Source organism: Nilaparvata lugens, chromosome 2, assembly GCF_014356525.2.
Source record: "Nilaparvata lugens isolate BPH chromosome 2, ASM1435652v1, whole genome shotgun sequence".
In the NCBI taxonomy this organism is placed as follows: domain Eukaryota; kingdom Metazoa; phylum Arthropoda; class Insecta; order Hemiptera; family Delphacidae; genus Nilaparvata; species Nilaparvata lugens.
This window is the reverse complement of record NC_052505.1, coordinates 58,705,641-58,728,609: the sequence shown is the minus strand read 5'-3', so window position 1 is coordinate 58,728,609 and position 22,969 is coordinate 58,705,641. Positions and strand designations below refer to the sequence as shown.

The window sequence follows — 22,969 nt, the reverse complement described above, 5'->3', positions numbered from 1 at the left end:
ATACCTTTTGTAATATCTTTTCTCTGTGAGCATCATAAAATTTTTTAGGATTACTATTCAATTTTTTTTTCTTTCAAGAGACTTATCTAATCATCAATTTACTTGATATTTTAAATGCATTGAATTCATGCAAATATTAATACTTACCACTCATTGGTGCTATCTTGACAAGCAATTTTCATTGTGCAATTATTATTCATTTTTTACGCAACAAGTCAACAAACCATTGATGACATTCATTTATATTGAACAATCAACCGATCAGTTATCATTGACAATTTCTATAATCAACCATTGTGTACTTATTGCGCTAGTTATTGTGCTACATCGTTTTATTGCATTCATTCAACATTATATTTGTATATATACATTCTGATATTACTCAAATATTTATAATTCTTCAAGTCTATATATATTTTGTACAATTCAGTATGGAGAATCCAAACGACTCGCTCATCACCCTTGAAGGTGAAGTTTCTCAAGGTGAGATCAGACAATGTCCGTCTCCCACCATTCCTAACAATCTTGACACTCTCAATCGGCAATTGATTCGATTAATTCAAGATGGTGTTATCAAAGAAATTCAGAATCGTAATGACTACTTTTTAGCTGAAGATCTCAAACAAGAGATGCTAATGCTTAAGAAAAATTTTCATAGTACTACTGAAAATCTTTCCAACAAAGGTTGGCCTGTTGACATTGAATTGTGCCACCAAATTCGCCAGAATTTTGGTACTGTTAATTCTGTACTTTCCAATGCCATATATGAATATGAATTGAAAACTAAAAGAGTAAGTGAAGTCAGCTCCCCATCTCACTCAAATCATGTTGATTCTCCTCACATGGTGAGTGCTCGCCTACCGGACATTCCACTGCCAAAATTTGACTGCAGTCTCAGCGCTTGGCTCAATTTCAAATCGACCTTTACAAGTCTTGTTATCAATAACCGTAACCTTGATAATACATTGAAATTTCATTACCTGCGTCAGGTCCTATTTGGAGAAGCACCTAACAGAATTTCTAATTCTCCTTCTGGAGATTTTGAGTTAGCATGGGAACTCTTGACCCAACGATACGATAATTCATTATTAATTGCCGAAACTCATATTTCAGCCATACTCAACCCTCCTAAACTTGACTGTAGATCATCCCAATCGTGGAGATTATTTATTGACAATCAAAAGACAAATATCTCTGCTCTTGAAGCCCTTGCGCTCAATATTAGTATGAAAGATCTCATTTTCATTTTTCTCACTGTGTCACAATTTGACAATCCTACTATTAGAGATTGGGAGAGATTTTGTTCTACTAAATCTAAACTTACCATTGATTGCCTTTGGGACTTTTTAAAGTCGCAACATAAAATCGCACAAGCACTGTCAAGCTCATTCAACAACACATCAGTGCAACGCAATATGCCGGTAATAACCAGCCTAGCACCAGTCGACAACCATCACAGCCCAAAGCCAATATTATGAATTTCAACACTTCAAATTCACCAAATGTTTTCAACAGAGCATCAACTTCTTAGTGTTACTTTTGTTGCAATGGCTCTCACAACATTTTCAATTGTAATCAACTTCTCAAACTTCCAACTTCAGAGCGAACCTCTGCTGTATTGAAAAAATCTTTGTGCGTCAACTGCATTCGGCCATGGAATCGAGCTCACCAATGTCAAGGTTCCTGCAAGACGTGTAATTTATGACATCACACGCTACTTCATGGGTCAAGTCCTGTCCCTAAGAGGTCCAACTATGTCACAACATCAAACCATGCGCACAATCCAGTGAAAATCCGTCGCAGAGCATGCAGTACTGTGAGTATAACATACCTCATCAGTCACAACAACAGTTAAGCCAGCCATCGCAAATGTCATCATTGTATCCAGCATCAATGAACTCCAATTCAGCAGTGCTGATGACACACATGGTTCCACCTGCACCGCAAATGTCAACTAGCCTTGTCCAGCAGTTGCTGACTTCTAGTATTGTTGTCAATTCAATTCCCTCTAGACCTCAGTCATCAAATTCTGAGGGAAGTCGTCAATTTGATTCGTCTCAATCCAGTTTGCAGCCTGCCACAAATGTTGTTGAATCTCACAATCAGACAGTCAGCTATGCCCACAGCGCACCACAGATCAAATCCATTGATAGCAGACGCACTTGCATCATGCCTACAGCCCAGCTGATTGTCTTTGACAAGAGTGGTCAAGCTGTAATTTGCCGCTCTGTTGATTTTCTGTAGCCTTGCCAAAAAAAGATTTATTTCATTTGTTGAGTCAATCCTTCAGACAAGCATTGACTCGCTTTCACTCGCTTGAGAAACGTTTTGATACTCATCCTGAACTCAAGAAACAATATATACAATTCATGGATGAATATATTGATTTAGGTCACATGTCTCTTGCACCACCTTCATCTCCATATGATCCATATTATCACATTCCTCATCATCCAGTTTTCAAGCCAGATTCCACGACTACCAAACTTAGAGTTGTGTTTGATGCTTCAGCGAAGTCCACTTCAGGATTATCACTCAATGATGTTCTTCACATTGGTCCAACAGTCCAGCCTGAGTTGTTTGACACAGTGCTCAGATTTTGTATGCATCGTATCGCATTCATTGCTGATATAGCAAAAATGTACCACCAGATTCTTGTTCATCCAAATGACAGAAATTTTCAACGCATCTTTTGGAGATCTGATCAGAATCAACCTATTCAAGAGTATCACTTGAATACTGTCACTTACGGCACATCCTCAGCTCCATACCTTGCTACGCGCACGCTCAATCACTTAGCAGATGTTGAATGTTCACTGCACTCAGCAGTTCACCAAGCCATTAAGGAAGATTTTCATGTGGATGATCTTATCAGTGGTTCATCATCACTCTCATCAGCCATAGAGTTGGTTCATCAATTGCTTACTTCACTTAATAGAGGAAAATTTGAACTCAGGAAGTGGTTGTCTAATTCGTCAGAATTACTTTCAACGTTCCCAGCTCATCTCATTGAGACAGCTACATCACGACCATTATCTGATTCAAACACAGTGTTGTTAAGGCACTTGGTCTCATTTGGAATTCTACGGCTGATCAACTCACTATCTCATCCAACATTTCAGAAGTTGTTCATCAAACATCTTTCACCAAACGTCAATTATTGTCATGCATTTCTAGCATATTTGATCCGCTTGGACTCATCTCACCCATTGTCATTCGTCCCAAATTGTTATTTCAAAAACTTTGGCTCCATAAACTTGATTGGGACCAAAAGCTACCATCTGAGCTTCTCACAGAATGGTTATCCATACTTCATGATTTGCCAAACATTGCGAATGTTTCTATTCCATGTTGTGTTTTGCCACCCTCTTCAGAGGTCCACTTGGAACTGCATGCATTCTCTGATGCCAGCACAACAGCATTTGGTGCTTATCTTTATGTTCGCAGCTCATCATCAGACGGAGTTCAAGTTAGATTGCTTACGTCAAAATCCAAGGTAGCGTCCATAAAACCATTGCTCACAATTCCTTGTTTGGAACTCCAAGCAGCATATTTGTCATCAAAATTAGTTGTGAAAATAATTCGTGCTTCCATCTCAAATTTTCCAGGGTAATCTTGTGGACTGATTCCAAGGTTGTGTGCGATTGGCTCAAAGCTTTGCCAAACAGAGCAGATATCTTTGTATCTGTTCGTGTCTCTACGATTCAGAATCTTACAGTGGATTTTACATGGAAACATGTCACTACGAAACATAATCCTGCTGACCTAATTTCGAGAGGTTGCACTCCAACAACACTCATCAACAGTTCACTTTGGTGGAACGGCCCATCTTGGTTGTCCAAGCCAGAAGCTACATGGAATGACATCTCCTGTAATGTCGCAATCATCCGTTCTATCTCATCACATGCCACTAGAGTCACAACTTCAGTGTTGAACAATATCATTCATAAATTGTCTGATTATCATCGCATCATCCGTTCAACAGCATACGTTCATCGTTTCATCCATAACTTCACCATCGTCATCATCCTGATCAGCGCAGAAGTGGTATACTTACAGTAGAAGAAATTCAAGAGGCAGAAATTGTGATCATTCTCACTGTTCAAGCAGAGGCATTCACAGAAGAGATTCGTCTTCTCCATCAAGGCAGAGAATTGCTTCCATCTAGTTCCTTGAAAGCACTATCGCCATTCATTGACAACGACTCATTATTGAGAGTTGGCGGCAGATTGAGTCAATCAGACTTGCCGTATGACTACAAACATCAAATCATCTTGCCTTCTAATCATCGCTTCACTCGCGCGCTGTGCCCATCATGTCATATCATCGACGTCTTCCTCATGATGGAGTTCAGAGCACCATGACTCCATTATGTCGGTGCTATTGGATATTATCTACTCGTCGTACAGTCAAATCAGTTTTGAAATCCTGCCATTTATGTTTTCGCTTCACCAAATTTTGTTTGGAACAAATCATGGGACAACTTCCTCCTGTCAGAATACAGTCTGATTTTCCATTCTATAACTCTGGCATAGATTATGCTGGACCGTTTTCATTACTTGTTGGTTCCAAGAAATCATGCACATATTTGAAAGCTTATTTAGCTTTCTTCGTCTGCATGGTCACGAAAGCAGTACACATAGAAGTCATCTCAGAGTTGACAACGAAAGCCTTATAGCGGCACTCATACGCTTCTCATCATGTCGTGGTATTCCACACTCCATCTATTCGGACAATGCAACCACGTTTGTAGGTGCAAACAACGAACTACAAGATCTACATCAATTCTTTGAGTCGTCCAAAACTCAACAAGATATTCATAACTACACGTCAGTTCTCAAAATCAAGTGGCACTTCATTCCACCTCGCACCCCATCATTTGGAGGTCTGTGGGAGAATGCTCGAAAAGCCAGTATTATGGTCGTCCGTCTTGTTTTTGTAATATTTGAATCTACTGCTGCTACAGCCCCTGGACAACATTTCACTTGTCATGCAATCTCTGACATCACAGTTTCATTGATCACTTGATTGATAGTAGCTCTAGTTGTCGTCTGCTTCATTCAGTGTTTTCTAGTTTAATATTCGTCTATAAGTATTTTGAATTGTAATTTCATTGTCTTTGAACCTCCATTGGTATATTTCAACATTCACATCAACCTCAACACCTTTAGTTCGCTTATTATCAATTTTATATTTTCACTTCATTTGATGAGTTTGTGTGCATCACTGCCGTTCACATCATGTTTCCGCTATGGGTAGTTCCTGTTTCTTCACCAGCCAGCAAGACAGCGTCACTCTCCTTAGACAGCCATACAATGTAACATCTTAGTTTAATGCGTCCATCTTAGGAAAACTTTATCCATTTTCATCAATCATTATGTCCTAGTTTGTGTGCTTATTCGATAACCATTCAACACATTTTTCATCAGTGAATGTCTCTCAACCATAATTCCTATGATTTTAACAAGGCTTTTGGACTTTTCTACTGAGCGTCCTTTTTGCAAGTCACGCCATGCTCTCTGCATACCACGTTTTCAATTACTCATCATATTAGTGTTATGAACTGTAAGTAATTTCAACATTCTTTTCCACCATGAATTCTACATGAACTTTCAACAATTCTCAACATGAACTTTTGATTCAATATTTATCACTTCAATTTTACTGAGCATCAGTACACATTATTTAGCAGTTTCATTCATTCATCTTGTATGCTCGTAGGAGATACATTTCAACTTGGGAAGTTTGTGCAAGTGCAGCTTACCTTATTCAACATTTCAACTCGGGAAATTTGTGCAAGTGCAGTTTGCCTCTTCATTGCAACTGCTACCCATTTTTAGCTACTCAGTCTAGCTACTCATCATTTATTTAGTCGAACTTTATCAATCTCAATTCTTACTGATGCCAGTGATTTCATTTGTCAAGAACATTTTATCTCGTTATTCAAATATTATTCACTTCAATTACATCAACATTAGGACATAACCTCAAACATTTATCCACTTAATTCATGGTGGAACATTTTTCCAATTAACATTCAATCAGTGAAACTTATTCAATTTGTGAAGTGCCCATTGTCAATATATTCATTACCAACTTTAATATCGGAACAGTCTCAACTTTCAATATCTCAATGTATTCAAGTCAAGTTCTCTTCCGCATTGGTCACCGTTTATCAGGATATAGTCAGGATATCAACATCATTCAACTCCTATCAGCCAGCAGCTGTCTGCAACTACAATGTACTTGACAGGAGTCAAGTTTTATCCACGGATTTTGAGTCACCGTAGGCCTATCACTTCGGCAACACATCATTAATTATTCAGGGAAGTCTTTTTTATTATTTACATTTTGTACTTACCCTTTCAGAGGCACTGTGTTTACTGGTAGTCTTCATCCCATCAATTGGTTCTTGAATAACATCTTATTCCTGAATATTAACTATTTAAATACTATCAATCATTCAATTTCATCTATATATTATTACTTAGGTGATCTACCTAATAGTACATATGGTAATATTCCCTATGTAATTTGACATGCATTGAGCTGTCATTCCCAGCCGCTTATGTCATACAATATGCTGAGCTTCGTCACTTTTCAATATTGTATTTGGTATTTTTCAACCTTTTTTATTTTTAATTATTAATTGAACCTTCAGTTCTGGACAGACTTTCTGCTCCTTCTGCATACACTATAGCCAAGTTGCTATAGTTGTCCTCTTTCAGTGTTACAAAGTCAACAGCTTGAAAGCATCAGGTATGATTGGATTCTACCTAAACTGAATTCCTAGTTATCATTTTTGAAATTAGGTAATTGTTCATAATCATATAAATTTTTGTACTTTTATACCTTTAGGATTGTTAAGGATTTGCAGGTCTATTTTTCAGGAATTTCTTCTCTCAACTGATTTTATTAGTCAGGTTAGGATTCTCATTACTATCATTTTCAAGTATTTTAAATTTATTCAATTAAATATTGCTAAATTGTATGTTCAATTCAATCATTAGTCAACATCAATATTGTTCTGTTATTAGTTTCAGCGTCAATATATTCTATTGTGTATTTCAGGTAATTTTAAGCATTCCAATAGTTACATACAAATATCAGCATTACATACGGATAATAAGAAATTATTATCTATCACTCTTCAATTATTGGTCATCATTATTGCACTACATTATTGCATTAATATTGAAATTCCAATTCATCTTTGTATTACTCAATCTTTTACGCTCACAGAGGTAACGTCATTTTGAAACATTGTATCACTAATCTTAAACATACTAGCAAAAAGCCTAGGTACAATAAACAACTCAAGTGCATTTCTAATTCTTCTATTTTAATTACAATTACATTCATTTTAAGCATTCCAATAGTTACATACAAATATCAGCATTACATACGGATAATAAGAAATTTATTACCTATCTATCACTCTTCAATTATTGGTCATCATTATTGCACTACTTTCGTGCATTCTACTTGTGCTCAGACGCACATTAAACCAGAGGTATTTTTTCGGATCTACACATTCAAGGTATGTTAATCCGCTCATAGCAAATAATGGAGAGCTGTCAGTGCCTAGATCAGATATAAATCTCATCTATACACTTTCACACAGTCCACTACTTTGCAGATCGGCCTCACAACCCGATCTACTGACAGTTAACACCGACGCTTTTGTATCGATGTTAATTGATTATCATCACAAGAAGAATTGTCATGCTGGACCTTCGTTATTGTTGTCCTTGATCAGACAGAAATTCTGGATACTGTCTGCTCGCTCTATTATTTGTATTTGTGTCTTCAAGTGTAATCGTTGTTTCCGTGTTCGACCTAGTAATAATGCAATTATTCCGAAAATGGGTGACCTGCCTGCTTGTCGAGTGTCAAAATGCAAACCATTTGAAAATTGTGTTGTGGATTACGCTGATCCTCTGCGTATTACTATGACGAGACGTCATAATCCTTGTGTTTTTAAAGCCTACATTTGTCTGTTTGTGTGTATGGCAACAAAGGCGGTACATATTGAGTGGTATCGGATCTATCAACGCCCATGTTTTTAGCTGCATTTCGTCATTTTTTGTCACGCCGTGGACCCTGTCGTGTGATGTATTCCGATTGTGGTACTCATTTTGTAGGTGCCAAGGAACAGTTGCGAAAAATATCTCAACTTTTGAACTCGTCTGAGTTTCAAACCACATTGACTAGTCAACTCGCCGAACACAGAATTGATTGGAAATTCATTCCCCCTGGTTTGCCGCATTTGGAGGTCTGTGGGAGGCAAATGTCAAATCTGTAAAGTTGCATCTGTTCCAAGTAATTGGCAATCAACTTCTCATCTATGAGGAGCTGAACACTGTATTGGTGCAGATTGAAGGTATCCTAAATTCCCGCCCGCTGTGTGTACTGAGTGAGGATCCGCGTGAACTGCTGGCTTTAACACCAGTGCACTTTTTGACTCTAACACTGTTGAAATTGTTTCCCATGCAGGACGTGGACAGTGTCCCTGTGAATCGTCTCACCAGGTATGAATTGATCAGTCAACTTATTCAATCGTTCTGGAACCAATGGAGAAGAGAGTACCTGCACGAACTTCAAAGTCGTAAAAAATGGTTGAAATCACCCACTTCTATCAGTGTGGAACGGTTGTGGTAGTAGACCAACCAAACACACCTCCATTGCAGTGGCCACTGGGTGTCATTGAACAAGTGTTTCCGGGAAGTGACAGCGAGGTTCGAGTGGTGAGTGTTCGCCTAAAAACTGGTATTTATAAAAGACCAGTAACAAAATTATATCCACTCCCAACTAATAGTTGTTGTGATTGTTACATTTTTTTCTTTTGTGTTGTTTTTGGTGTTGGTGTTTTGTTTTTTTTGGCATGTCTGGATTTTTCCTTTCCTGGTTTTTGCAGTTTTGTAACTTGGCTGAAAAATAGTTTTTCAGAGGCGGGGATATGTTCTGGCCAGAGAACTCAAATTGTAGTGGCAAAATGCCAGACTGCAGTTCTGCCAATAGTTCTGTCATTTGTTCCAAAAGATGTTTTTTTAAAGTCAGGATGAAGCTCGCTTGGCTCTCGATGGACCTGATAGAAACAGGAAGTGCATTCCATGCATGACAGGCACCGACTAAGAAGGATTTTGTGAAAATAGTAGTTCGATAATTGGGTATCCTTAAAGTACTTTCTCCGGTTCTAGTATGTGAAGCATCTATCCTCCTACCTTCAGAGACAAATTTGAAATCATCTCTAAAATAGTTCGGATTACCGTATTTCAAGATATCTCTAACAAGCTTGAATATTCGAAAAAGCCTTTGATTGGGAAGCTTTAATGTTGAACTAGCAATGTGGGCTGGGGTGATATGATCATGGCATTGGAGAGAGTAGACGAAACATAGACAATAATTTTGGCAACGCTGTAGTTTATCATTCAGAGTGATATACTTATATGATATAACTGGAATCTTATTAATATAATTATCAATATGGTTTTTCTGGCAGAGTAGTATGACTAGCATCAAAGGATGATAAGTACTGAATGCTCTTAATAAGATCAATATTAATTGATTCATTAATTTTATGTGCTGCGGAATATTTTTCTTTCTTGGTACCAAGACAGCTCAAACTGTATACCACGAGATGAATTGGGATATAATAAAAACTTCTATGATTTTGTATGCTGACATAAAACACAAAATATATTCCCATAAATAATATATATAAAGTATTCTTATATCTATAATTCTCTTTAAATAAATTCTTTTCTATAATTTGGATGATTATCACAAGGCTTAATAGCATTCACCATTGTGAGCTTTAAAAATTATAAATTTGTATTTAATACTGATACGTGGACTTCAAGTCAATTCAGAATTCTACAACTTTAAACCTGTTCGGTCTGTAGATTTAACATGACATACTTTAATCAATGAGCAAATAATAATTAACCATACAATGATCTCAGGATTTTTATGAGTTTGTGCCGTGCATGGAAGTAAGCTTCCTACATAAATCAAATAAATTCATAAAACGTTCTTATAGACTATATGATAGCACTCAACACATTGCGAATTTTTAAAACTTGAATTAATTTATATAGCGTTTTGATCAATTCCCCAATTCACTATTAAAAGGCCTTTAAAAATGAGCTCATTCGAACTAACACTCACAGTAATGATGTTCTTGAAGGTCTTGTAGAGTAAATTAATTATTTCCAATAATTAATCATGCAGGTCCTTGTCATCTCTGCTGGGCTCGTGCGTGGTCCAGATTTCTTATAAATTTCTTTCAGTATTAAAGATATATTTATGGGAACAGATTACAATTAAGAACTCTTCAACAACGCTGAGTTCACAGATAAACAAACATTAATTACAAAATTTTACATTAAAAAAAAGGATGGCTTGATGATTTTAAAATTCAATAGGAAGAAAGAACCCTAATTTCCATGTGCGTCCTCACAGATCGGGATCACAAGCCAAAGAGAAATGATTTTCAGAAAAATTTCATCTCTTCCTGAACGATTTGTAAGCTTCCTTCTGATTGGCTTTCTAATTTTAGTAAGACTCAATACAATTGGTTACTTCAGATTCAGGGTTTCTCCAACTTTGTTATAGAAAGATAAATAAAAGTTTTTATATAAATAAATGGAGTGATGTCTTAAATTATTCCAATAAATAAATCTCAATATACGATACTATCAAGTACTGTACATTAATTTTTATATGAGCTTTGTGTACTCTTGGTTTTCATACTTTTTTAGATTGTAATAAATACTCATGCAGCAATAATAGTTGTCCTATTTATTTACATAAACCTTCCTAGTGTATATAATACATATTTTGTGAGTAAACTTATAATTCAATTTATACTGGTTGATTGAGCAATCAGCTGATTCATTAGGTATTGATTCGAAGAACTGTCGATTTCCTAGATCGATTGATCATTTAAAACGAAAACAAACATTCTAACCTCAATGTACATGCAAACTTTTTATTTTATGATCTGCCAATAATAAATAAAAGCGTTCATATTTTTAATTCTGCCAATGAATCCTCATTATTGTTGAATTACAATTTTGCATGATTCTCTTATAGCTTTAGATAATATGATTACTCTTTATCACTAATAACATTCGATTTTACCTGAGTGGTACTTTGACTAGGCTATCTTTCCTTATTTTATAATTCTATTGAAGCTCAATAGTTCATTTCAAAAATATTTTGTGGTGTTAAAATACCACGTGACAATATATATATAATACATATATATTTATACATAAGATATATATATATATATTAATATATATATATATATATATATATATATACAGGGGTGCCCAGCCCCCCCAAGGCCAATGGCGCATGCCCCCCCCAATTCAAGTGTAATGCCCCTCCCAATCCATGTGTAATGACCCCCCCAAAGTACCCCAACTCCCAACTCTTTAGTTTTTAACATTAGTCAGTGTATGACAATAAAATTCACATCTTAAGGTGCTTACAGATATACGCGCCGCGAACATGAGCAATTCACTTTTAATCAGCTTTTATATCTTTTTTATAAGCTTTTTATATCTGTATTTTACCGTTTCTGTAAAAATACAGATATAATCAGCTGATTAAAAGTGAATTGCTCATGTTCGCGGCGCGTATATCTGTACGCACCTCTACATTCTAATCTTCCAAAAGACATTATTTACCTTTGGTCTTGTGAGGAATTCTTTCTGTTTTCATAATATTGTAAAAATATATACCTCGTTTCTTATCTCTTTAAAATAGAAATAAAGTATTTTTTTTTGATATTATTTTTGAGACTAGCAGTGCACCCGTTCTTGTTCGGAGGACTAGAAAGAACTTCATTACATCAGGAAAAACTACATGACACATATTTTAATAGGATATTAAAGATAAGTAAGGGAGGCTTTGCTTTTTAAATGTTAAGGTTACTTATAAAAAGTTGAATAATAATTCATTGATAATTCTTTATTGCAAAAGAATATTGCATAGCAATCTTGGTAAACATTCATACAAATTTGAAACGATTTTATTCATACATATATATGTCGGCAAGTTTAGGTATTCTAAATCCTATACTATTAAACGAGCAATTTCTGTTTAGATGTTTTGATGTTTTAATTTCTAGATGTTTATATGTTGTATTTCACCGGATTTCGAAAACGGCTCTAACGATTCTCACGAAATTCAGAACATAATAGTAGGTTTATAATATGAAAATTCGATTACACTAGGTCTCATCCCTGGGGAAACTCGCTGAAGGATATTAAAAGAATTTATTCATCCTTGGAAAAACAGCTGATAATTTCGGCGTCTGTTGATGATGGAAGTGAGAGCGAATGCATGTGTGTGGGACCAATACCCACTATATTACTTATTAAGTAATAGTAGGTATTGGTGGGACTGAGACCAAATTATGACTCAGCTGTTGAACTTTTGTACATATTTCAATCAGGTACTTAGTGACAGTTGTACAAAAGCCGTTTAAATTTTAATCCTGATTAATTCCAGTAGAACCAATCAGATAAGCTATCTTTTTGAGATGGTCTTCTGTTATTTGGTTGACGTGACATGAATCATGATTAAAATTTAACACGCTTTTGTGAGAGAAATTTTTGCATTCCTCTGCGAATTAATCTTGATATCATAAACCTACTATATTACGAATTTCGTGAAAATCGTTAGAGCCGTTTCCGAGATCCGTTGAACATAAATAACCAGATATAGAAATAGAAAAATATAAACAGATATACATAAATTGCTCGCTATTATAATAGGATAACAACTTATAGTCCAGTCAAATGGTCGTTTTTCAGGAAACAGCCCCGAAATAATTTTTTTCGATGGCTCCATATATATTTTGGGGCGCTGAATTCTAATCTGAAATTTGCTGACACACCAGAAGGCGACTTCACCCCAAAATTTTGGATTTTTTTAAGTTTACCATTTAATCTCGAGAACCTTGAATTTTTCGAGAAAAAGCATTCTCTAATACTATTAAAGATAATAAATTTCCAATGAATTGAGTGGTCGCGCAGGACTTGTTTTTGGTTTTTATATCTGAAGTGTTCCACAAGATACGCAACTTTGAATGTGCGAGAAATTTGTGATATTTTCCCCATTTTCACAGTCTCGCATATGCAACGTTGCGTATCTTGTGGAACACTCAGATGCAAAATCCAAAAGTGGTCGAGGTTTTGATGAATGTCTACTCTTTTCACTCCCATAAAATATACTTCTGTTTTCAATACCGTTCAAAAGTTACAGCCAATTCAATAATGATGTATCTTTTTTTTTCATTTTTCTTGCGATTTTACTGTTATTAAAGAGTCTCTAAAATGAGTACAATGCATGATAGAAACTTGCGATTGGTCTTAAATGAGAGAAAATTTCATGCTCTATAAGCTGAGTTGCCCTAAATTGATCTTGCATTACTGTTTATATCGAAAAACTGTGAAAATGAGAAAAATGTCGCATATTTCTTGCAACAGCAAGGAAACTCAAACACAGGACCATTAAAAATTAAAATGAAGCAAAGGAAATCAGAATAATAGTGGATGATGAAGTTATAATTTATTTTTGTCAAAGATTTACCTTCAAATTCATAGGCTTAAAATTACTAAAATTCCTGCATACAAAATATGATCAATTGTGCTTATGCTTTATATTGAGTTACACTTAGCAAAATATAACATTGTAAAGGTGGAAAAATTACTACATTAGGATAACTCTATTAATACTTGATTTTTTAATCATATATTCAAAATGTTGACATAAAATATACAAAAAATCATGCCCCCCCAAAAATGTTGATGGCGCAAATTGCCCATGCCCCCCCCTTGTGGGCACCCCTGTATTATATATATATATATATTATATATATATATATAAGATAGAAGATTTCCTTTGGCTCAAACAAAAACCTCTCTAAATGGAGGTAGAATGATAAGGTTGACAACTTTCAGTTCTGTTGTTTTAACATTTTTTTCAAATCACTGGTTATGTAGTTTATGAAGTTTATGTAGGCTAGTTCCTACTATTGAGTTGAGACACTTCTGGCGCTATCATAGTTTCACATTTATTCTGTTCCACACTCCTATCTCTTGCAGTCGTTAACCATATCTATAATAAAATAAAGAGTTGGCTTATACACGTACGGGATAGGAAAATTATGTTTGACGCATCATCACGTCTGAACTACTGGACTTATTAACTTGAAATTTTGCATATAGGCTAGATCCTTATTAATCGAGGATGGTTATTGGCCTATTTTCAATTCTTCAAAACTTCATCACGTCAAATTTTTAGATTATAAAGTTTGAAAATAGTTCCTTGCGAAGCATGGGTTCCTGCTAGTTCACTATGAAGAGATAGCAGACCTCATGTGTGTCTTCAGCGTTATTGTTATTGCCCTGTCACCAGCTGGCTCAAATCTTTGAATAGTACACTTGAGATGCGCGGGAACACTAGCGTCAGGTGATCAATTTTCATAACGGCAAAGAAAGTTGTGTGAGTGTGCAACACCAGATTTTTTTCAATCCACTGATAAATTATTCTACTGATTTATACTGTATTCTATATTTTTGGCATTCTTGCAGCCAAATTCCACCGAACTGCCACCATTGTAATATCTCGGGTAGATTAGATATTATTAACTGCTTTTACCAAAGGGTAGACGTGGTTAAAGAAAGCTAATTTTTACTCTATGAAAATTTGTTGTATTTAAACATTTTCTCTACCATTATTTACAACAATTTCGACTCTAATCTGGCTGCCTAGCCTAATACAAAAACATTGCAAGAGATTTGGATGGTACAATAAAACAAAAAAATACCTATCGTTATGCAAATAAAGTTCGATCGCCCCTGGTCATTTGAGTAGGATTAATTTTGGGACTCACCCATAATGAAGACGTTGAAGAAATCCATCAAATTAATAATGATTTGGGTGATCCACACTTCCGAAAACAATTGGTGTCTGAACGCGCTCCGTTTGCTTCAACGGTTAAAAGAAGAGTGCACGGAAAGAATGCAATTTTTGTATCAGGTCCGACTCTTCTTAGGCCTACACGTGGGAAACTAGACTACGGCAGGGGGAAGAAGAGCCGGAAACTGTTGATGGGACGAGTGGATGGAAACTATCTTTCTCAGGCTGGGATGCAAGCTAGGCAGTTCCCAACCCTGAGAAAGATCCTCACCTCGTCCATCGGTTGAAAAAAATGCAAGCTTTCCGTAGCCTATGCCAGGCAGCCGGAAATAAAATACTATGTTCTAATTTTCACTAATTTCAATGAACTACTTCCAATTTCTTCCATTACAATATGACGTGAAAAACTTCTGGAAATATGTTAATTCGAAAAGGAAAACTTCTTTTGTAGAGTCGACCATGACACTGGACGGTGAGTCCTACTGTGGGGCTGATATTGTAAATGGGTTTTCCAGGTATTTTCAATCTGTTTATGAGGCTGACGCGCCTGATGCACGGATGGAGTTTCCGGAGATGTCTGGGTGCTCATTTCTAGATGGGGGCGTTGGCATGGTTTCTTGTGATGATATCGTATCTGCCATCAATGGGCTGAGGTCGGGCTGCTCGGAGGGTCCTGATGCAATCCCCACTTATATTGTAAAAGGCTGTGGTGCAGTGCTGCTGAAGCCATTAGAATACATTTTCAATTTAGCTCTAAGGTCCATCGAAATGGAAAATTGCGAGGTTTACTCCTGTTTTTAAAAGTGGAAATAGAAATAATATAAAAAATTACAGACCTATATCAATCTTAAATTGCTTTTAGAAAGTTTTTGAAAAAATTCTTCATTCCATAATTTATGAACAGAGTAAAAAGATTATATCATCAGAACAGCATGGATTTTTGCCTGGTCGCTCGACTGTATCCAATCTCATGATCTCCAGTAATGAAGTGTCACAGACTTTGGATCGTGGGGGGCATACTGATGTTATCTACACAGACTTATCCAAGGCATTTGATACCATAAATCACAGACTTCTGATTAGAAAACTCGAAGTACTGGGATTCAGTAAAAATTTAGTTTTTAAAATTTCAGTAAAAATTCAGAGTTATCTTGAGGCGAGGATTCAATATGTAAAGATTCATCATTTTAATTCAAAATATTTTCAGTTCCCATCAGGCGTACCTCAAGGCTCTAATCTGGGACCACTCCTCTTTATTTTATTCATTAATGACCTTCCATCTGTTATCAACAGCTCTTCCTGTCTCATGTATGCAGATGATGTAAAGTTGTTTAAAGAAATTAAGGATCTAAATGATTACTACAATATTTGCAGAGATATTGATATATGTCCAGATGGTGTGATTCAAATTGGTTAAAAATCAATGTAGGTAAATGCAAATTCATGAGTCTCACCCGACAATCCGCTTCTAATAATAATATATACGGTATTCTATTAGTGGTATCCCATTGAAAAGGGTGGAATTGTTCAAGGACCTGGGGGTGGTATTTAGCTCTGACCTCTCTTTCAACTCACATGTTGAGTACACAGTTAATAGAGCCAATCAGCAGATGGGATTCATCTTGAGGACTTGCTCGCCCTTCAGTGATGTAGAACCTTTGATACTTCTATATAAGTCAATTGTGAGAAGCCTGTTAGAATATGCATGCGAAATTTGGAATCCATATTATAATGAAAAGATTTACCTACTGGAACGTTTACAGAACAAATTTTTGAGATGCATTTATTACAGAAAACATCATATCTTTTGTCCCTTTGATTATCCTTCCAATTCACTTAGAAATGAGTTCGATTTTACTTCTTTGAAAGTAAGACGCGATGTCAAATCACTTATTTTCCTTTATAATTTACTAAATAATGAAATTGATTCATCCTATTTGCAATCAAAAATTAATATATTATATCAATACCATTGCTCGCCGTTCTGGTTTTTCATTTCATATAGCGCGCTCTAGAACAGTAAGACATTATAACTCTCCTCTAGAGTTCAGAGAATCTTTAATCATTGTTCGGAGCACTTAGACGTCTTCTGGTTCACCCCTCTAAATTCCGTAAGATCTCATATAATTTGGTTGGGTAGCATGTGATCTGTCATTTTGTGATTGGTGTTATAATTTTATAAAATTACTATTAATATTAATTTAATTAATCATTTCCTCCCATTCTTGGTTTTACACAGACATCCTTTCTCTCTTCATTCTTTCTTCTTCTTTTTTTTCTCTTTTAATTATTATTTGATTCTATTTTGTTTAATAATTATTCTTATAATAAATTATTATTGTTCACAATTACTTCAATGATTATTGTATTCTTTCATATTAATTATATATTTCTTCATTCTTCATCTTCTTGTATTTCAAATTGTATAATGTGTTGAAAATATTGTATTGTGTGAAGGAGACAAAATGGGTTTATCCTGTTGTCTCCATTAATAAAATTATTATTATTAGTGATTAATTGATAATTCAAAAGTGCATTTTCTTTTTAAATTTCTTTCATTTTATTTTCTCTTCAAATTTCACTCATTTTTGAAAAATCATAACTCAGTACTCATTGGAGATAGAGAGTTCCGAATTTTATTTGATTCAGAATTTCATATTCTATAAAAAAGGCGAGAGCAATTTTTCTGTCCGATTACAAGATTTGGCAGAAATAGCTGAAAACTGGAAAATGAACCGAAATTACGACGTTTTTGGGCCACCTGTATCTAGCACAAGGAAATTTTGCATGAAGAAATTGGTTCTGGACTTCTCTTATGTACCCAAATAATATATTAAAAAATCAGAACTTCAATATAAATTGCAAGCACACCCCCTTTGTTATGTCTATATTGACTGGACTACACAGAGACCTCATGGATTCTTCCTAAACAAAAGAAGAAGAAGATTCGTGATTCACCAGACACAAAAATACCTCCAACAGAGTCAATAAAACGGGCTGTAAAGAAAAATAAGCCACCACCAGTCATATTGAGCAATGTACAGGAGTATAATAAAATTAAAGAGTCATTCAAATCGAAAAATCTTCATTTCAGTGCCAACATGATGAACAACAATCAGCTAAAATTGAATGTTGAAACTGAACAAGAATATAAGCATCAATTTTGTATAACAATTATGTCCGTAAGTTTTATAGTTTTCGAGATATATGCGAGAAACCAAAAATGGTACCTTTGAACCACCTCCACACCCTTAGCACAAGGGGTGGGGACTTTTGATATGTTTACCTCCTTGCTACCCTGAACAGAACTGCTGGATCAGTTATTGTCTTCCAAACTTTTCCCTCTAAAAACTTATATTTATATGTTTAAAAACAGATTGAATATGAGAGGGCAGAAATAGTAAAATCAAATTATTGTGGAAATTCAGATTCCCCAATTTCCAAAAATGTAAGGGAAAAATATTTTAAATAGATTCTATCAATTGTATCAATATTTATAGAAATAAATATTATCATCTTTTATAATTTATAAGTTAGCATCGGATTGTAAAAGAGAAAAGGATGAAAAGACAGAATAATCAACTACGTTATGAAAAATCATTTGTAGACTGGAACAAAAAACTTGAAAAGAAGTTTTTATTTAAACAGATTAATAACATAAAAGAAGATGGTCAGACTCTTCTCGAGTACGAATTTTTTTGTAGTGATAGTAATAATTACAGATAAGGTTGATCAACTTCTACTCATTTTGATCAAATTAATATTCTGCATGTACATTTGGATGAAACTTCGTTCACTTCAAGCTGCTGAGAAGCTCTCCAGATTCCTTCAGTTCTTTTATGATATCCAATCCCCCAATCAATTCACCTTTCACATATATTTGAGGGTATGTTGGCCAGTCAGAAAATGTCTTCAAACCTTGGCGTATGTCTTCGTCTTCTAGAATATCAAATGTTCCAAACTCGACTCTGAAAATGTCAAGAAACACTTTGAATTGAAAGAAACACTATTAAAATCGAAATATTGTGAATTAATGTTATTAATATCGTCATTTTTGAAGAATGACGAAACTGAGCTACTCTTACTCTAAAAATATAATATTTCTCCATCGAATACTGAGCAATCACAATCTATCTCTACATCACAGAGCCGAACTGTCAAGGCATACAGGATGCACTCGAATTAAGAGACTTTTTCATTTAGGTTAAGTTTTATCAGTATCATCCCCATTTTCCCCGTCATGTGTCGTTCTGAGGTCGGTTCACGATTGGTCTGCTGCTTCCATGATGCCTCTCACTGACACGTCAGCTCGCTCGCCCTCAAGTAGGTATGATTATTTAAATAATAGTAATAATGACGCAGGTATGTTTCTAGCAAATAAGCTCCACTCTTCCAAAAAACTTTTCAAGGCTGCTCACCTTAATGTACAATCCCTCAGCTGCCACATTGATGAACTCAGAGCAATCTTCCGTTTTCAGGACTTCAATATAATTGGAATTTCCGAATCATTTTTGAAGCCTAGTATTTCATCAAATTTTGTTGCATTACCTGGATATAATCTTTTCCGGAATGATAGATTAAATAAAGCTTGTGGGGGTGTAGCAATTTATGTGAAAGATGGTATCAAAACAAAAGTTTTAATCACATCTAAACAAGAGTATTGTTCCAGACCAGAGTTTATGCTACTTGAATTATCCTTATCTAGTACTGATAAATTACTCGTTGGTATCTGTTATCGCCCACCAAAAATAGGTCATTTTACAGATTTCGAAAATGCCTTGCTTTCTCTTATGCCTTGTTATAGCCGTATTCTAGTTATGGGGGATATGAACACCGACTTGAACATGACAAATCGTAACTTTGACTACTTTCAACTGACTACTATTTTCCAATGCCTAAACATGACTATTTTACCTCTCGATCCAACTCATCATACTAATGAATCTGACACACTCATTGACCTTCTCATTGTTAGTGATCCTAACGAGGTTGTTCAAGCAGGCCAAATCCCAGTCCCAGCTATTTATGGACATGATTTGATCTACTGTGTTCTTTCCCATAAGGTACCTAAGCCAGAACAGAAAATTATCACTTATAGAGACTTCAAAAACTTTGATGAAGCCGCCTTCCTGACTGATGTGGCTCAGACTCCATGGCATCAAATTGAAGCGTTTCCCTCAGTTGATGACATGGTCAAGACTTTCAAGAATTGGACTTTGACTCTGTATGACAAACATGCACCTTATGTGACAAGGAGGATTAATAGAAAACGACGAGTACCGTGGATGACTGAAGACATACTTAAGATGATGGGACGTAGAGACAAAGCACATAGAAAATTTAAAAAGACATTTGACTTGGACAGTTTGAAAGAGTATAGGAGCCTTAGAAATAGAGTTAAACAGGAATTACGGAACTCAAAGATTAGGTACTTGAATTCGTTCATGACAAACAATAGACAAGACTCTAAATCACTCTGGCAGGGAATAAAAGAATTCGGGCTTGGCAAACAGAAATCGAATCCACAAATTGACTTACCATTGAACAATATAAATGACCATTTCGTTTCACACTCTAACCAACGCGACGAAGTTGTCATTGCTAATCATATCGATGATCTTGAAGAGCAGGTTACAAACTTAGATTTACCAATTACTGATCAATTTCATTTCCATCCAATCTCAGAAGAAGACACTTTCAGAGCAATTCAACGTATTCATAGTAATGCTACGGGTGTAGACAAAATTCCTATTAAATTTATCAAGAAGATGTTATTTGCTGTTTTACCAACCATTACATATATTTTCAACAAGTCACTCGAAGAAGGCATTTTCCCTGAAAACTGGAAGTTTGCTCTGGTTCGCCCTCTAAATAAAGTTCCATCACCCAATAAAGTTGAGGATTTTAGACCAATCAGTATTTTACCTGCATTGTCCAAAGTGCTAGAAAGACTCATTCATGCTCAAGTTGTAAAATTTCTAGACAACAATAGTAAGCTTCATAACTTTCAATCAGGCTTTAGAAAATTCCATTCAACTGAGACAGCTCTGCTTCGTGTCACTGATGATATAAGGTTAGCTATGGACCAAAGAAAATGCACCATCCTCACCCTATTTGATTTTTCTAAAGCATTCGATACTGTTGATCATACAGTCCTTCTGAATAAGTTGGCTATTCTTGGTTTCAGTCACAACTCGTTAGTTTGGTTTAAATCCTATCTATTAGGTAGGAAACAATGTGTATCTGTCGGTGACAATAAGTCTACTTGGAAAAACGTTATGCATGGAGTACCACAAGGTTCAATTTTAGGCCCTCTCCTCTTCACTTTGTATGCTAATGACCTTTCTTCCATTATCAAATTCTCCAGTTTCCATACTTATGCAGACGACCTTCAAATATATTTAAGCTGTCCCATAACAAAAATTAATGAAATAGTTGGAATAATGAATCAGGATATCAATTCGATAGTGGAATGGACAAAGAAAAATGGCCTTATGCTTAATCCCATCAAAACACAACCCATTATAATTGGATATTCTCGTCTTATAAACAATATTGACCTTGAATCGATTCACAAAATTAGTGTAGACGGTAATGACATTCCTTACTGTAGCTCAGTTAAAAATTTAGGCATTATTATGAAAAATACTCTTGACTGGTCAGAACAAGTGAACAAAACTTGTAAAAAGGTATTCTCAGCCATGCATGCATTGAAGAAAATGCACGATATTCTCCCTAGAAACATTAAATTATTATTGGTTCAATCTCTCATCTTCCCACATTTAATGTATTGTAATTCTGTTCTTAACGATATGCAAGTCACTCTGAATGATAAACTACAGCGTTGCCAAAATTATTGTCTACGTTTCGTCTACTCTCTCCAACGCCATGATCATATCACCCCAGCCCACATTGCTAGTTCAACATTAAAGCTTCCCAATCAAAGGCTTTTTCGAATAGTCAAGCTTGTTAGAGATATCTTGAAATACGGTAATCCGAACTATTTTAAAGATGATTTCAAATTTGTCTCTGAAGGTAGGAGGATAGATGCTTCACATACTAGAACCGGAGAAAGTACTTTAAGGATACCCAATCATCGAACTACTATTTTCACAAGATCCTTCATAGTCAGTGCCTGTCGTGCATGGAATGCACTTCCTGTTTCTATCAGGTCCATCGAGAGCCGAGCGAGCTTCATCCTGACTTTAAAAAAACATCTTTTGGAACAAATGACTGAAACTGTCCGGCCCTAGAACGATCACATGACAACCATCCCCCACCCATCCAACAAATGCAAACCTTTAAACCTGTTATAGAATGAATTGTGTATATATATATATTATATAAACTCATGTTTTTTAATTATCCACTGCATACTGCTGTATATTACTGAAAGTTGATTACCCTTACTACTTTCAGCCTACTTCATTTTATTAATCAATAATTTGATCTTATCTACCTATATAATTATTTTACTCTATCAATTTTCTGTTTTTTTTCTCTTAAATATTTATATCAATTAAAACTTTTACAAAATTTCCATTAATAAATAAATCCTTAGCTTAATTAATTAAATTAACGTTGTGGTAGAGAGTTAGTGGGGAGGATATTTTTAATATTCTTTCCGAAGAATGGACATTGATATGTCCAAAGCTCCGCCAAGTTATGTAGATGCATAACAATATAATTATCCATAGTTATTATATTACAAATTACTTTTTCATATCATATACTTTCAATAATTATTTTCTTAGTCTATATTATGTAAATTCATCTATAATTTTGCTGTATTGTAAGCTATTGTATATATAAGTGTATAAGCCAGTATATATTGTAATCTACATAAATAAAGTACTCAATCAATCAATCAATCATCACAATGCTATCTCTGAACATTATAAAAAGCTGGAGAAGGAAAATTCAACAACTACCAAGAACGGCCATAATACGTTTTATATAATCATATAGGTAGTTGTTGAATTTTCCTTCTCCAGCTTTTTATAATGTTCAGAGATAGCATTGTGATGAT

The 22,969-nt window shown here is 35.2% G+C and overlaps 1 protein-coding gene across 1 annotated transcript in view; it reads right to left on the bottom strand.

Moving 5' to 3' along the window:
• LOC111048799 (glutaredoxin-3) overlaps positions 1 to 22,969 on the bottom strand; it is a 65,522-nt gene that overhangs the window by 15,608 nt on the left and 26,945 nt on the right. Inside the window, exon 7 of the mRNA XM_039419954.1 lies at positions 18,815 to 18,908. Coding sequence (XP_039275888.1) covers positions 18,815 to 18,908 — 94 coding nt within the window. The remainder of the gene's footprint in view (positions 1 to 18,814; positions 18,909 to 22,969) is intronic.